The sequence below is a fragment of the Larimichthys crocea genome, chromosome III (genome assembly GCF_000972845.2).
Source record: "Larimichthys crocea isolate SSNF chromosome III, L_crocea_2.0, whole genome shotgun sequence".
Classification (NCBI taxonomy): domain Eukaryota; kingdom Metazoa; phylum Chordata; class Actinopteri; family Sciaenidae; genus Larimichthys; species Larimichthys crocea.
In genome coordinates this window covers 11,916,061-11,931,123 of record NC_040013.1, presented here as the reverse complement: position 1 = coordinate 11,931,123, position 15,063 = coordinate 11,916,061, and the positions used below count along the sequence as shown (strand labels likewise).

The window sequence follows — 15,063 nt, the reverse complement described above, 5'->3', positions numbered from 1 at the left end:
CTGTGGCAACCCTTAGTTCTAAATACAACCTTGGGCAAAGAAATGCCCTGATCAAGTAATTTATGCTTAGAAATAAAACATTGACTTTCAAATGCACCACCGCCTAAAGCCAGGCTTTGAGGCTGATTTGATCCCCCTTTGAGATGGAGAGAGATACGGCCCATTCCCCCTAATCACATGCCAGAGACCGTGCAATCACACAGCAACAGCTAAAGTAATCACCACGGTGGTCTCCACCCCCTCCTCCCTGAAACGCGCCTCAACCCTTCAACATTGGTAGCACCGGGAAGTCCTGAATATGTGCTCCACATACAGAAACAGACACATCCTGAAGCCTGTAACACTGTAGCCCAATATTCACAGTGTAAGCAAGTTTGTTGATGGGGTGGCTGATAACCAACTGTGTATAGTGAAAGAGACAGCCACTGCATGAATAGTGATCTCATGCAGCTATATTTGAACAGGAAGGTCGAGCATTTTGTTGCTGCTTAATGTAGGTATTGCTTTTCATCTTGCTATAGTGCATTAGTGCATACACGTTGTTAAATGGTAGATGTAACCAATCTTCAGCATATGTTTGAGCAATTTTTTTGCTATAACTTTTCAAGTAAAACTAGAATTAGAATGCTGGGGCTGTATTCAACCTCTTATTCATTTTGCAGGTGCTAGACAATTTTTGTTTGTGGAAATACTACACTGGCCGGGAAACAAGAAAGCATGGGAGTCTGATGACAGTGTAAAGTTAAGATGCAGCAAACATTTTACCTAACAAGCTTGTTGACAATCGTTTTCTGGACACTAAACTAAACAATAAATGGACCTCTGCTGATCTGGTAATCACTTTGCTGACTGTGTGAAGGTGTCTTAGCATAATTTGCCTAATTACTAGGCCTGCTAAATGCCAAAACATTTCACAACACAGTAGCACCCTTGAGACTTGCCACCAACTTACTGCTTAAATATGACATATTTATTATTTCTGTGACTTAACATTGTAAAGAGCTAAACTTACATCCATTCAACAAGGGATTAAGTTAACTTGTGACTTAAGCCAAAACCCCACGAGCACGTCTCCGTCACTTTTCTGTCGTGGCGCTGTTTTGGTCTGTTCTCCACATGACTTCAAACGCCAGCAGGAGCTTTTCAGCATTTTTCCTTGGTTTATGTGCTTCTAATAATGTAACATGCTACGTAATTACCATCAGCAGTTTGCACAGGGTGTTTTATTTTGAAAATCGACTGGATTCTCTATTCTGTGTGTCTGACTTCCGGCCAGCTCGAGCTGCTCTGTGCAGATTGACATACACTGCTCGGGGCATCGCTCAAAAATAGAACAGCTGTGTATTCTCTACAGCAGGGCAGAGACCCGGGTCTGGGAGGCTTCTGAAAGGGACTGCAGCGCTCATGATTGGGTTTGAAACATTGACTAAAACAGACGCGATTAGCTCCAGTTGCTGTGATGCACGTGGAACACATCTTGGCCCTAAGATGTTTGAAAACTGATACAGGTTTCAGATGTAACAAAATGCTATTGATGCCCAACTCTATATTCTCGTATATGAAAGACACTTGTCTACATATACCGTTACCTATTCGCTTCACAAACAACTTTCACAAACAAGTTTTTATTTTGTTGTACCCTTCAATAAGCAGTTCATTACACTTGTGGATGCTAACCAAGGTTGTTAGTGTGTCCTAGACTTTATGGCTCAGTATCAGCACAAGTGAGTGAGAGGACAGTGGAGTGGTCATAATGTTTTTCATCCACTATCTGTTTCTGCAGGCCATAGATAGACTACATAATTAATGGCTTTGATGAGCGTTCTCGTGACAACACGGCAGAGTTTTTTTTTTTGTGTAGTCTGAACTTGCAGCAGTCTTAAAATTAGCTTACTGGGTCATGTATTGTACCTAAAAGAGCACACTCATACACACATGCAATGCATACACAGTAAAAGCCTCCATGCTTTAGTGTGCTGCAGTGTAAAATTGTGTTCGAACAGAGTGAATGAGCTAGTTGGAGTTTGATGATGAGTCTCCTGTCCTCTTCTGAACCAATTGCTCGACCCACTCCTGCTTTATCAGGGTGTGCCAGCCTACCGTTATCTGTGCTACACTAAATCAATTAGCATGTCATTAAGATAACTTGTTCCAGCACAGTAACCATTGAGGTGGGACTACAGTATCTGCACGGACGGAGAGAGCTGAGCTCAGAGGGCATCATATCTCAGTGTTCATATGTTAGAATAAAGTGGGCTGTATTTATTGGTGGGCTCAGTGCATGTGTACAGAAGCACCTGGGTATTAGCCCCTAACAATAAACATCACCACAAAATAAAAACAAGGTCCAGCAACCTACAATACCAATAAAGAGAAATGATGCATACCTGATTTTTTAGGCTGTTTGTTACTTGTTTGTTGGCTCTGTAGTTATCAATAACAGCCATAGAAATTACATTTAATGCTTGATTTTACTGCCCTACCTTGTTATCACAAACAGCTTTTCAATTATTTACTTATTTCCGAGAGAGATGTAATCCTATGAGTACAGTTGTGTTCATTCCTTTATTAATTCTTGTCTTCTAAGTAGGGACAGAGCATTAACAGAATATTTGATTGAGACTCAAAGTCACCTTACATCAGAGAATAAGGTGATCACTCTGCAATTACTAGGAGTAAAGCAACACCTTGGTCTTTGGACAAGATAGTGAGATGATAGGCCTAATCCTCATTCGTGCAGAGAGGATTTCTGTCTGAAGGCAGGAGCTCAATCAAACCTTTCAGATAAACACTGGAAATACTGAAGCATTTGCTGCTCATGATACACTTTTCCTTTATCTGTGACAGCACAAGCGCTTAATCATAACTACTTTTCCACCCGCAGATAACATAATGTGTGAAAAGTAAAACATTTCGGAAATGACTTTCACTACTGCCAATTCAGAGATTGGATCCATATCATCTTAAATCTATTTAAACACTGAAACTGGTAGTATTTAACGATACCAACCTGAGGTCAGGGGAATCAAAGAGCACACATCATATTATCCAGAGTGAGCCAGATAATAAAATCCTCAGATCATAAAAGCCATAAAATCCCCATTCTACTTCCTTGGGCCAAATGGCTGCCACTAATGTATTAGACTACATGGCATGCATTAACACTGGTACCAGAGAAGTAATTCTCTGACAGAGAAAACTAATAAGGCATTCACACACTCTCTCTAAAGTATTCCTATAGCTCAATCTGCAGGTGTTTGACAGAAAGGCTGAAGAGAAAATAACAGTAGTTTCAGGTCAAACTGTGTGTCTCCATCCACACGAGACAGTACGGTATGTGGATGCGCAGTTGAGTGTTTAGTCATGCTTACAGCTCCTGATCGGGCCTTATCTCCCTGATGCTCTCAGTCACAGCAAACGTTTCAAAGGGGCTAGACACTGACTTCAAAAGCCCAGCGCTGGCTTTGAACATCATGCCAGTTGCACAAACCATCAGTGGCACATCAGCATCCTTGAGGCATGCGCGGAGCAAATTTGTGCCTCCCTCGGCTCCAGATGTGACGCTTGGCAAACTCTTTTCACTGGGTACTAGACAATAAAAACACCATGAAGAGCTAAAGTTATGCCACACTTAGTGTTACCTTTAAGTTCTCAAAGTGGTTTCCACGAGGGCTTCTTTCATCACTCTACGCTGAACTTACTGTACTGAGTCCATACTCTATGGGTATCGACCACTGTACTGGATAATAACATTTACATTGTCATTTTAACACAGATAAAGCTGTTATTATTATTATTTTGTTAGCTTGCCTTTCATTAATATTTTTATAGATTTTTTGACATATAAGAAAGATAATGATAACACTACTAATAAAAATTCAATTAAATGAAGGAAGAAGCTTCTAGTCATCAATAGATTGGATAACAGTCACAACTGCATGACAAATTTATCTGTAAATATGCATATGGTGAGAACTATTTTAATAACAGATGAATCCTAATTGGCATTTTATTTTATTATATTCTGTTTCTAATAGAATAAACAATTGATTGATTAATCAGTTTATTAACTGACAGTCGTATGGATCTCTGTTTTACCAAAGACACACACCAGATATTTCTACAGATCCTTTTACCAGACTACATTCCTCAGCCTGAAAATCAGTCTTTAGGCCCTCTCAGCGTCCATGTAGTCCAAGTACTCAGAGATTTTGGTTTGTCCTTCAGAACTGAAGCCTCAATTTGTATAGTACTTGTTAAAGTTTGCAGCCGTCCAGTCAAAGATGGGATTCAAGTTGCAGTGCAATAGAACATGCAGTAAATCGAGAATTCTGTAACAACTCATCATTCATGCCCGGCACACGTCTCAGCCCCCAGCTAATAGGAGCATTTACAGATTTTCTGATTTTGTCCATGAACCTCAGACTAGATATCATGTATATCAGGCTACAAGACATGAGAAGGATGTTCAAATACATGTTTTCCAGTCTGTTGTGCCCAATTTCCATGTTGCTTACAAAACCTCATGAGAGACACTGTTGAATATATAAATAGTCACTTTATTTCTTACATGCATTATCGTGTTTCAGCATTTTAGAGAGACTAATGATAGAAACCTTCTATTGAAAACACGGTCTGGGCTAATGGAACAGAGGCGAGCTGGAAAAAAGGATGTGACTTTTACTCTGTATTCTCTTTGTGTTCTTCAAGGCCATTCGTCATCATTTTAAACACAACGTATTGTTAAGTAGGTGATAAACAAGCCCAAGGAGCACATATGTACATCTGCTTGCCATGCCTGTTAGATAAAGCTAGTCACAATACTCAAAGATGTAATTCATATTTTCTAAAGGTGAACCACACAATATAGCCATGATAACGGCAACCATCCATCTTATTCAATGACAATGAATGCCTCAATATTGTCATGTTATAGCTCCACCTGCCAAAACCCAGACAGCCTCCTCCACTGACACCCATTCACACAGAAAAACACCTCACACAAAACATACACTGCACTGTATTTATACCAAATATCCACTTGACATTTGTCACAAATCACTGTTAAGTCTGGCTTGAAATGGGATGTATTATCAGGTGTCTTAAATGACAAAAGCTACTAAGGTAAATAGATCAGTCACAGAGGAGGGAAAAGGGGTGTAAACACCTGTTTTGGGAGCATCATCAGCACAGTAGAGTGCTTAATACTAAAGCCCAGACCAGAATGATGTTGAAAGGTGAAATCTCTACACATCAATTTTGTCCTGAGAGGCACAGCGCAGCAGAGCTTATTACAGACTCCCAATCTGTCTCAAGTGTTCAGACTGTGTCAGTAATGCTGGGCTGCTGGGCCCTTGAAAAGCTTCATTAAAAAGCTTGGCCATCCAGAGCACATCCGTGGCAGCCAAATAAAGTGTCAGACCACATTTTTCATCTGCAGATTAAACCTATGTAAGCCTGAATTAAACCAAATTAGATTTGAAAATGAGAAATAAACCAAAGCCAGATGAGTGGAGGGTGTGTGTGTGTGCTGTGAGCCAGGGGAAAACTGCTCCAATACCATATGGAGAATTGGTTTTGTTGGAGTGTCACTGCCTCTGTGTGTGCAACCCCTTATGCATTTTTGAAGAGATTAGAGCCTTCTGGTCAGTTATTCACATATATCCACATATTCATATTATTAATTTAGATACAGTGAAGTAGAGGCTGACCATCATTATTCTTTCATCTATCGTGATCTAAAGGATCATTCCTGCACTCAAGTCTCTCTAGATTAAAGGATCTGCACTCCCTGACCACGGTGAGGCTGTTTATTCTTTCACAATGGAAGTCTAGGTGCTTTTAAGAGTGAATTTCATGCTGGCATCGGGGCCCTTTGTGTGCTGGTGAGTGCATCAGGGCTACAGTGTGCTGGCCTGGGAGATAAACTCACTGCTAATCAATCACGCACTGTCTTTTTTTTTATTCTGTCCTCTCTCCCTGTGTCGCTCGCACACACATACACACTCTATGAACACAAAGTCCAATGCTATTTGTTGTAACAGTGTCCTCAGACCTCAGCCGCCTGTGTACACATGTCAATGTGTGGACAATTACAGCCCAGTAGCTGTGTGTGTGTGTGTGACTACAACCTGCAAGATTCATATATATCGCAACTGGATATGATATATTTTACTTCATTAAAGTACAGTACATTAAAGTACAGACAATAAAAGTACTCATTATGCAGATCGGCTCATTTCAGATTAATACATTTGGTCCTGGCAGGTTGCCTCACCTGGCTACCAAGTCACTTAGAATTTGTGTGGACCGAGAGAATTAAAACAAATCTTATAAACATAATTATTCTTGGACTAATGGATACATCATTTTAATGTTGTATTGTAAAGATGGGGATCATAATTTATTTTTATACTGATGACTATTTATACTGATGAATGGCTTGTGAATTTGTCCTAAAAACCAATAAAGTCTTATATACCTACAATAATACATAATATAGTGGTGTAAAAAGCTTCTTGAGTAAATGTACTTAATTACTTTTCACCACTGTGAGTAACACACATGCACGCACATAAACAACTGAATACACAGACAATGCTATCAAGTGTGTGTTACGGTGGGGGCTGTGGCCTGTACTCTGCCACCCCAGTGTGTTAGATCCTCAGCCAGCCCATTGTCCTGAAATTCAGCCACAATGGCACAGTATCTTCCCCAAAGCAGAGCCCTTATCATGGCCCTGAAATGACTCGTCTCTGTGGACGCCCACAACACAGGCTCCTCTGGGCTGGGTGCACAGAGCTGGAGATGAGCAAGCAGAGCAATCTAGTCCTATTGTTCCATGCAGGATAAACTGGGATTCAAACCTTTCATTCTCACTCTATCTTTGAAAAGCTGTGTGCAATCTGTGATATGAGCTATGAGCAATGCTGAACTTCTGTCATCACTGCATGACTGCATTTGAAGGGAGATTGAGAAAACAAATAAAACAGCATACAGTACATTCAATGCTTTGATTCACAATGTCTTTATTGACTGTAAGCTCTATATAAGACATGCAGCAAGCCACTGTCAGCTCATATTTTTCATACGAGCTGACACAAAGCTTGAAACTGAGTCATGTCAGTTATCAATCAGGTTGACACTAGGTGTGTCAATCTCGTAAATGCTACAGTGATGAATTGCATTTCTAAATGAATCAGTCAAAGCAGGAGGCATTTAAGATAACATTTAATGTTCAACAAAACAGGTAACAGTGACTTGCTGTTACTTCCATTAGAAATGTATTTCAATTCTGCTAAAATTCTCTATTACTGTCTGGAAAAAAACTAAACTGGCATAATTACTTGGGAAAAGGATTTTTTTTTTCCATTTCATTAAAAAAAAATCTGTTTTGGGATGCACTGAGAGTAACTGAACAGCAAGCAACGGTGAAAGAATTGAAATTTGAGGAAAGACAGAGCATGTTGTTCTGTGGTTTGATTGGAAGACTTTCCACTGTAAGTGAAATACTGCTGTGCTGCTGGGTAAAATGTATCTCTTTATTCTCTCTGATCTCGTTAAAAGATTACTCACTCTTGGTCTAGTTAGAGTTGAGGATCCACGACTTGTGCTCCTGGAGCTTTGCCAAGCAGTGTTGAGGGAAACCTCTGTAGACATCTACCCCACCCTCCGTATATTGTAATATTTTCCACTTAATCTGCCCACACCAGATATAGCTATCAGTCAGTACATCACAAAACTGTCTCTTATGTGCAACAGAGCAGCCTCTGTATGGCAAGTAGCAGCCTTGAATGTGGAACAACACAACCACAAAAGTCAGCCGTGCACATTAGATCGTTATTTACAGTCGGCAATAAGCTATATAAAACCTTCTTTATGCCAGAGTGTTGATGGATTCCCCAAGTGCATGTTACAGCAATCATCAGGCAGAGAACAAGTGGCGCAAACATAGCACATCAACTGCAAAGTAATCCGGCAGCTCGGAATCATTTGGCTGCCTGTTCACAACATCCAACACACCAGCTGAGGGATGTTGTAGCACTTTAAGCTGTGAGCTTTATAAAACACCTCAATCCGCAGTGACAGATATAAACAGTGTCACAGTAAACAGAGATGACCCCTGAAGGTTACCATCACTCACTGATTCACAAACTGATAAATGCTCTGTACAGCCTTCTGACAACTGGACACAATACTAATGTCATGAACTTTTGATGAAAATATATCGAGGTGATGAATACCCTTTTAATGCATGTCCCGTTTGGTAAATCTAATTTTGTAATTTCACAATTTTGTCAATTTCACATGGAGTTTATTCTGGTTAATTAGTGGTGACATGTTACATGTCACATATAAAAAGAACTGACGCTGAGTGAAGCACAAACAAGTACATCATTCACCAGGTTCAGAGCGATACATCAATTCTAATCTGATATCAAGGCCATTAAGAAATCAGTATGACGTAGTAGCTTTGTAAACTAGCACCCCAGTGTTTGTTTTTCTCACTGTCTGGCAGTAATGTCGGCTTCTCTGTGGTAAAGATCCTTACAGCAGCGTGCAACTCAATCTTCAGCAGAAGAGTCTTTGAAATTAAAATGCCCACATCCATTTCCATTTCCCACAGAGGGGATGGGTATATTATGTCTCTTTGTGATGGTCATTTCAAATGATGACTATTTTGCTTTTCATCTACTGACTAAAATTGAAGATAACAATATGTTTGTTAGATTATAGCATTATTCATGCTTTCAAGATGGCTGTGTTTATGTGTGTTTTCTACCAAATACATTGGGGTGTTATGAAGGATCAGATTGTGAATGACTGAGTATTTCCAGACGTTTTGAACTTGAACTCGGAAGGAATAATTATAATACTGTACATCTAATGCAAAAACTAGATTCAGTTTCAGATTATTTCATCTGATGTGTTTATGTTCTTCTGGGTTTAATAGCTCTCTCCAGCATAGATCAATTAAACAGTCAACAGACCATTTAAGACCTGATTAGTCTCAGACTGGCTTTTAATTTGATATGCATGCAGACCAGAAACTAAAGGGTTGCTCAAGCGAGGAAGGTGGATAAGATAGCTGCCTGATACAGCGACGCATGAGCATTAGTGTTCTGTGTTATTGCGTTGGTCCAATCATCTTCACTCACAACAAATCAACAAAAGCATGAAATAGACAGTACCTGCACGAATGGATAGTTCGGTTTCAGATTGACAGTTATTTGTTTGGATATTCATTACCCTGGCATGTCCTACCTTATCAGGATTCTCTTCAATCCAGCTCTTTACTGTGTTCAGGGCGATGTCAGCTGCAGGCTCATTGGGAAAGCCTAGGAAAGGAAAAAACAGTGTCAATACCAGTTGTATCCAACATGCAGATGCAAGAGGGATACAAAAACAGACAGGCGAACAGACAGACAAACCGATATCTCCACAGGTAACAGCATTTCTCCTAAATCAATGGAGAGGAGCACAAGCTGCTTGTCTCTGGTAGATGAAACCAGCTGTCTGACGCAAGTTACCAGATGCACAGTGCTGGGAAAACACATACACATGCAGACATATTTCAAGGGGAAAAACTCTAGCTAGAAACTACATATATATTCATCTGTAATTAATGTTTTGTCTTTATAGAGAAAATTACACTTAGATGTGTGATCATTAACATTTTATCAGTTTGCCAGAATAAATATATTGTAAAGCTAGTGTGGCTAAGAAGCAATATGGATTACTACTGTATTAATCACAACATTTGTGCCTGCTCAAGAACCCTAACACTGCGTTAATACAAAGAATCAATCACAAACACACAGATCGCAATTTGATTAATTCTTAAGTCCAACTAAGAGAAGACTCTGCTGGATGCTGATCATTTGGTGCCATTGGAAAGACCCAACATTTATAGTTAGTTTAGAGCTATTGATTATAAAGCCCTTGGGCCAGCCTTGCGACAACTGAAGAGTATATATGCCATTGCTAAAAGCGACAATCTGCTACTCTGTCACAGACTAGCGTTTCACTTGTCTTCATCTCAAAGTAATTATATTTGGGTTTCTTCTTCTGGGCTTTTCAAAAACTTGAAATAAGGATTTTATTCTGAAGCCTCTGTACAAATCCTAGAGCTGCTCTGAAGATGCCTTGGATGTGGCACTCTATGACCTATGCAAAGTTAAGACCAAAGGCCACCAAACAAATATGGCCCATTTATTCAGTCATGAGTGACCCAGCTTAGAATTTAAAACTAGACACTTTCCCATATTATAACCCCTGACCTCCATAAGAGACCACAGGATGCACCAAGCTCTGTCTTCCTCTAACGACATAGGTCAAGACCTCAATTTCCACCCACACCAACTGATATGAGGGCTAGGCCACAAATGTAACCTGTTGGTTATTGCATGGGTCACGTTCTCAAATATTTTTCTTTTCCTGGATCATTGCCATGACTACAACATTCTGTGACCTATGAAACAGGCTTACAAGTACTGCAATGACCTCTACCCTTTAAGTCGGATGTAAAGAAAAATGAAAGGCCACAAAGATCCAGCGTTACATTTCCTAAATTCTCTCTCACTTAGACCACCTGCTGTCATTGCCTCTCAATAACTACTATGCTGTATATACTCTAAATCAACCGCCTTGACAGCCAAGATATAATGTATGTATTATTCCCACCACTTTCACCTATCCGACTACTGTTGATGTTTCGCTCTTTTTTTTTCTGATTTTCCTCTACTCCCCCTTCTCTGCCGGACTGACAGGAGTGGCTGAGTTGTGCTGAGAAGAGGAAAAAGAGCTGAAGTGCTACTGAGCCTCAGCTGAGCTCCTGTTCCAGCGAGATGTGAGCTGCATACCAGCCAGCAGTGACAGCCAGACTGCTCTGTTAGGTACTGTCTGCAGACAGTGCATGGCCCGTTCACACCTTCTGCTCTTCAAAAGCTGCCCCCAGAGCTGTGTGCTCAGAACCTAATCCAGCATGCCAAATCAGTTTGCAGGTCACCTGACTGTCTCCCAAACACACTTAACCTTTTCAACGATATCACTTTGTCTGGTGAAGTTTCCTTTTTGAAATCCATTTCCACACATATTCAGGTGTACCGACACTCCAGCTCACACATCCAGTAACGTAGGCAAACAGATGTGCGGAAGATGAGAAAGCTGCGAAAAATAGATTCTCGGAGATAGGAACAGCTGTTTAAGGAGAGCACACACAGTGGCAGAGGTGTCAGAAAAGTAAGCACATAAACAGATTAAATAAATTAGTAAATACTTAGAAGAAGTAAGAAGCCGCATTTGTTCTCTTACTATGTCACCTCAAGCTAAAACCAGGTCTTATTCGTGATAATAGGACATTGTGGTCCCGGCAGTGGGTGGATGGTATTGAGTACATTTAATCTATTCAGTGTGGAGTTTCTACAAATGCTCTATTGATCTGAGAGCTATACCTATTAATCATACCAGAGCTCAAAAGGAGAAAGAAAGAAAGAAAGAAAGAAAGAAAGAAAGAAAGAAGAGGTGAGCTATAGAAACAGTGAAAAAGACATCAACAAATATACAATATACAAACAAACATTGGAAAGAGATGACAGAAAGATTGTTAGATGGAAGGCTGGGAAAGGGGGTCAGTGCAGCTGGGGACAGACTGCCAGAACAACTTTACTCAGCAGCAACATCGACGGTCCAAGGTCAACAGCAGCAGTTTGAGTGCATCGGCAGCTCTCTCTCATCATTTGTCTTCTTCACAGTATCTACTACCCTTACCTCTCCTCACCTCTCCTCTCTTCAGCTTCAGCTTGACCAAGTATGTTTACATGCTGAAAGTCGCATCCAATGAAATGGCCTCAATCATCACTTCATCACCTCTCCTAGCCATAGAATTCACTCTGGTTAGCGCAGTTGGCAAAATCCAGTTACTGCTGTTATAAATGATGTTCAGAGAAGGATTGAGTGAGCTGACTCTTTTATGTGCTCAAGTGCACACAAAATGAACAAGTTCAGTGTTTTACTTCTACACCTTCTCCACTCAACACCTCCTCATTCTCTTTTGCTCCATTTGCTGTGTGGAGGGTTCAGTGAAAGCTAATCTGTCAGGAGGTGGAGAGCTGGCGTCAGGCACAGTGATGGTGGGCCCTCCAGGGTCCCTGCGCTGCTTGGCTCGGCTCGTCTCTCTCTATGCTGGGAATATGGCCGGCTCAGGGAGATTTGTCTTAGTGAGGTGCACTGATGGGATATGTGCAGCGCAGCGCCGCTGATGAGGACTCAGGTGGTGCAGTGTTATTTCTGCTGAAGGCTCCTCTACTTCATCACCAGGCAGAGCAGAACATCCAGACAGAGAGGGGGAGAGAAACTATGGCACGTGCCCTGTGAACAAAGGGTTACAGTGGAACACCGTGCTTTTGCATAGTAAATCCAATAATATGGACGGTGACCACGACAAAAGTGGACTTTTGGTGAGTGAGAATTAAGTTAGATAATCACTGAATCTGACCTGAGAAGACTGCAAGGCAGGTTATTCCAAGTAATTCCAATTATTTGATCTATTTCAACTAATTAAAAAACATGATTAAATTATATGGGAAAGATGACTAAACTTTTCCTTTAAATGAAAGGTACATTTTCGTCAATGTCTCCATATCAGTCCAATACGTTATGCCAAAGGGAAGATTCATCTTAAAACAGAATTCACATATTTTATTCTTATGATCTTCAGCGTGTTGGACCTTTGTTAATACGAAGAAAAAGGGTGCACTCTAATCTCTGATGCAACCAGGAGACAGAGTATCTGGCCCCTCTCTTAGGCACATGTAAAACACCTTCATGAACACTTAACACTACAGGAGCCTTGGTGACTTTTAAGAAATATGGTAGAAACCAAAGGAAAAGCACTGCTTTAGATGTTTAAACTCAAAAATACTTAGACAGTTACTCCGTTCTTAATGAAACAGCTCTTATTTTACATCACAGACAACTCGGCCTTGACTCTGAAAGTTGGAAAGAAAAGTTTATGTTCAAAAATATCCACTGAACTGGAACGAAGGGAAAATAATATGAATGTACACACAGCCTCTGAAGGGGGGATATTTGCTTTAAGAACAAGCAAGCCATTGCTCTCTTTTGCCAGCATGGCAACTCTTTCATATCCTAAATTTACAGAGTTAACTTTCACAACAAACTTGTGTAGCTAAGGTGTTTTCTCTAGTGAGGAGGAGTGAGAAGTAGCTGCATTACCCGAGAAAGCAAGTGGAGGTAAATCAACAAGTTGAATACATGTCTGTGCTATGATACATTCCCATTCTTTGTTTGCAAATATATGGGTAGGCTCTAGGCACATACTGCAGACCACACCAGTTTTGTTTTTCCTGAGTGAGCTTATAATGTAACAAGGATACCACATCCTGCTGTTATTTCAGGGCTTTATAATTTCTAGTGTTGTTCTTTATTTATTTATTTCTTTTTTGAGGACATAGAGATTTTTGTGAACATCTATGTGGCCCAAGTTTGACATGCGGACTGAATTCCTGAAAAAAAATAAAAAAATAAAAAAATACAAAGTACAGCTTTTCACCCCTTGAGGCAAGAATCGTATTGTTGGTCCCACTCTGCTTTCACTCAGTTGTATTTGGTCAAGTTCACATCTCGACACTCGTCATTCATTTTGATGAGCTGTCTACCTTGAAGCAGCATATAGCCTGAGGCTGAGGTATATCTGGCACTGGTAAATTCACCACAGTTGTTGAAATGGTAGAAAACATAGGAAATCTGCTATAGAAAACAAAACAACAAAAACATAAAATGCCAAAGTTTATCTGTTTTTGAAAGGTCTTTAACAACATGTATTTAATAAAATGTTTTTCTAAAGAAATATTTTCTATGTTGCATTTTTTTTCATGATAAATAAAGTAGGGCACAGAGAACCTGACCGCTGCCTCTTGAAACCCTTGCTATACAGACAGGCAGGTTGGAATCATTCAAAAACAAAGTGGATTAGTTGATTGTGGTTTGGGGAGCGAGAGGAAATCATTAAGTGCAGCACAGTTGAGGGCTGCTCTAGTTGAGGGCAGTAGTCATGTGTGTTCATCTGGAAAGGGAGGGGGTGGGGGAAGAAGGTTGTCACCCCATCAGGGCCCAGAGGAGAGGTGAAGTGACCCGGGGTGGAGGACAGAGTAGCGCCCCAGGACTCTAGACGCCAAAGCGTGGGTGTCAAATGGCCCGGAGCTCCTCTCTACACTAACACTGGGACACGGCAGGGCTGTGACCATGACCGACTTTGCAGCCCACAGAAGGAGACAGAGACAAAGAGGGATGGGAGGGTGCTATGTGAGGAAGACAGGCAGAAAAAGAGGTAGGAAGAAAGAGAGCAGCCTCCGTGGCACAACAGATGATGACCTTCCTTGGAAACATTCCATATAGGTGATGCCACGCTTTGTCCTACATGCTAAAATTAACACCTGACATTTCGCTTTTTAAAAACATCCTGAGGAGTGTATGATATGCAAAAGTTTAATGCTCAACCAAGTTTCTCAAAGGCCTAAATCTATTGTCCTGTGGGTGGGAAGTATTTTTACATTTGGCTTATCATCCATGAAAATGGTAGAGCAAGGCTAGTGTTGAGTACAATGCACACTGTGTGACTCAGTTAAATGGGCTACGAAGCTCCCGTTCCCTCTGAGCACACACTCTGCTACCCACTGATACAGCACGTTGCTCCTGTGTACCTTGAATTTCCCAACCCAGCTGGGCTAAGCTCCCTGTAGTAAACCCTAGATTTTAAAAGAAGGGGGAACTCGCTCAGGACATCTCTGGCAAGCTAGCAGGAAGCCATCACTGCTGAGAGATAAGGTGTCATGAATGTCTCCAACCTTCCTTAATCCTAGACAGGGATGAAGAGGAGAAGCCAGTGCATGATGCTAGCTGGAGGAAAAAAAATTCTTTGCTGCTTGCCACCTTTGATCTGGACAGTACAATTGAATGGCAGCGTGGACATAGCAGTTGGAGCTTGGGTGGATTACATCCGCATATCTCCCACAGCCACCAGTCAAAGCTAAAAACTCCCCT

The 15,063-nt window shown here is 40.9% G+C and overlaps 1 protein-coding gene across 5 annotated transcripts in view; it reads right to left on the bottom strand.

Annotated features, from left to right (window-relative positions):
• The window catches only part of macrod2 (mono-ADP ribosylhydrolase 2), a 384,274-nt gene that overhangs the window by 74,347 nt on the left and 294,864 nt on the right, over positions 1-15,063 (bottom strand). For all 5 annotated transcript variants that reach the window (XM_019266258.2, XM_019266257.2, XM_010729933.3 and 2 more), the window contains exon 8: positions 9,265-9,338. In XM_019266258.2, the coding sequence (XP_019121803.1) occupies positions 9,265-9,338 (74 nt within the window). The remainder of the gene's footprint in view (positions 1-9,264; positions 9,339-15,063) is intronic.